This window comes from Hordeum vulgare, chromosome 1H, assembly GCF_904849725.1.
Source record: "Hordeum vulgare subsp. vulgare chromosome 1H, MorexV3_pseudomolecules_assembly, whole genome shotgun sequence".
Lineage (NCBI taxonomy): Eukaryota > Viridiplantae > Streptophyta > Magnoliopsida > Poales > Poaceae > Hordeum > Hordeum vulgare.
Window position 1 is genome coordinate 439,521,725 of NC_058518.1, and position 2,461 is coordinate 439,524,185.

General features: G+C 55.8%; 1 protein-coding gene across 1 annotated transcript; it reads right to left on the reverse strand.

The window, feature by feature from the left end:
* Positions 1–762: 762 nt before the first annotated feature.
* On the reverse strand, positions 763–2,006 carry LOC123413167 (transcription initiation factor IIB-like). The gene has a single exon (XM_045106119.1). The coding sequence runs from the start codon at positions 1,941–1,943 to the stop codon at positions 993–995; it is 951 nt and encodes a 316-aa protein (XP_044962054.1). The 5' UTR covers positions 1,944–2,006; the 3' UTR covers positions 763–992.
* Positions 2,007–2,461: the final 455 nt, after the last annotated feature.

The following is a 2,461-nucleotide window of genomic DNA, read 5'->3' on the forward strand; positions in this document are numbered from 1 at the left end:
ATTTGTAGTGTCCCCGCCTTTTTTGACCGAGACATGTTGTCCGAGGTTCATAAAAATCAACGGAATTTGTGTGAAAAATGTTAGCCTTCAAGTTAGTTCACATATGGGGTCATTTATGAGCAGTCTACTTAGCAACCATGTTCCGGACATAAATTGGACATCTACTCTGTTTGGTGTAGTGAATATCAGCATTTTTAATACAAAATGTATATAGTAATTTTAGGGACAATTCTCTTTTGGGTCCTTTCATGTAAGAAGTTACTAGTTAATCCCCTCGTTATGTTTTTGAGGATGTGTCCTGCCACCGTGGAAACAACATGCATGGTTGAGTAACCTCGGTTCAACAACCCATGTCAGTTTTTTTTAATTGGTGTATAAAACTCGAAAACATACTTTGGCATATGTATCTGAACATTTGTCAGATTATCTCGCAAGAGTAGACATCACATTGCCATGCCGGTTTGGTTTTGGAAGTTATTCAAGTTGTTGGTTAGGGATTTGTTTTTGCACTGAAATCATCTATTTCAGTTTTTAATCCGGCCATTCTGGTTTCAATTTCAATGAGATTCAAGCAAAATTTGTTTGAACCTAGCCGGTATTGAAGCGTCACCTTCTTCTTTGAGACCGTTGCCGCCTTTTTCACCGGAACATAAACTTCATTGTAATCGATCAAATCCCGGTGAAAAATGTCAAGCCCTCGAAATTGTTAGTCTTGCGTTCATGCGTAGCGTACTTGGCAACCCTGTCTCAGACCTTAGTTCATGAGTTTAATCGGTTGAAACGATCGATCGAAGCACAGATTCATTCACGAATGATTCAGCACTTAGAAACGAAGTCCAACAGAAACTTCACATGTCCAAGACTAAGATATATAGTTGCCAACAACAGCACACGTTTGGAATTTTGGCCACGGCAAACATGATTGCATGTGCAAGCTCGCGCTGCCAAACAGCCAAAGGATCAAGAAGCGTTAATATCGTGGGCGCTCAGGATCAGCCGAAGAGCATCTGGGCGTGCGGACTGAGGTCTTTGTGCGCCTCCTTGATGGTGCCCTCGGCGACGCCGGTGGCCACGGACACGTCCTTGACGGACCTGCCGGCGCCAGCACGCTGCACAACCATGTAGATGATGGCGGCGGCGACGGACTCCGGGTTGCGGCGCACGTCGAGGCCTTCCTCGACCTTCCGCACTGCCTCCTGCGCGTCGCGCACCTCCTGGTTTCCCAGGCCGAGCCGGGAGCAGAAGCGGCGCAGGTAGTCGGAGGCGCTCACGACGCCGATGTCCATCACCTGGCCGTCCTCCTCCCCAAGGAGCCTCTTGATGTGTGTCGTCATCTTGCCAATGTCCTTCTTCGATTCCGCGCCCCCAGCGGTGACGGAGGCGAGCTCCTTGTACGTGCGTGGCATGCCGAGGTTGCGGCAGGCGATGTAGAGGCAGGCAGCGTAGACGGCGTCCCGCTTCCGGCCGCGAGGGGAGCCCTTGGCATCGTACAGCTTCTTGAACGTCTCCTTGGCCAGGTCCCGGATCGTGGCCACGAGTCCAAGCCGGTCGGCCATGTCAGCGATGCCGCGGAAGCCGTCGACGAGGGTGTTTTCGGACGCCGCGCTAGCGTCGGCATCGCGCACCGACATCCTCGGCAGGGCGTTGGCCCCCACGCCGGTGGCGGAGGACTTGTTGGAGTAGACAATGACCGTGGAGAGTTTAGCGTTGAGGAAGGGGTCTCTGGACGCGCCGACGCGGCTGGGGTCGCGGTCGTCGCCGCCGCCGTCGTCCGCGAAGTTGCGCCACTCGGAACACTCGTCGATGTAGTGCGCGTCGAGAACCAGCGCGCACTCGGTGCAGATTGTGTCGCCGGTGGCGTGGTCGAGCACAACCTCCGTCGCGCGGTGGCACTCCGGGCAGTACACTCGCTCGTCGGCAGCAGAGCTGGTGCTGGTGTACATGGCTGCTGCCGCCGCCGCGTGCGCAGTTTTGGGATGGCTGGGGCGACGGGTTGGGGAAAAGGGTTTGACAAGGTTGGATTGGGGCTTTGGGCTGATATATATAGACGCATAGGTCGGTTCGTGAGGCTAGTTTGGAGCGGATTTTTGTCCAAAAGGACCCCCTGTCGAGTGAGACTGTCAAAAAAGACCATCTGCGAGTGCAAACGGCTAAAAAGACCCCACCCCGGGCGACGGCAGGCGCGCCAGGCGGCACGTGGCACCTGCCGCCACCGCAGGAGGCGGCCGTGGGGCCTGCCGCCACCGTCCCTGGCGGCCGGGGCCTGCCGCCACCGCCCCTGGCGGCCAGCGCGGGATCCGTTCCCGATTACTCCTGCCCGTAACGGACAAGGCCGGGTGGGCCCTGCCGCCTCGGGAGCAGGCGGCCAGGTGCATTTTTCCGTGCGCCGGCACTGTTGCTGATTGATTGCGCTGATTCCGATGCTCTTTCCCGCTCGAATTTTTCCCGCGCGGCCGGCCAG

Coding starts and splice junctions, on each gene's coding strand:
- LOC123413167 (XM_045106119.1), bottom strand. CDS start 1,943: ATGTACACCAGCACCAGCTCTGCTGCCGACGAGCGAGTGTACTGCCCG.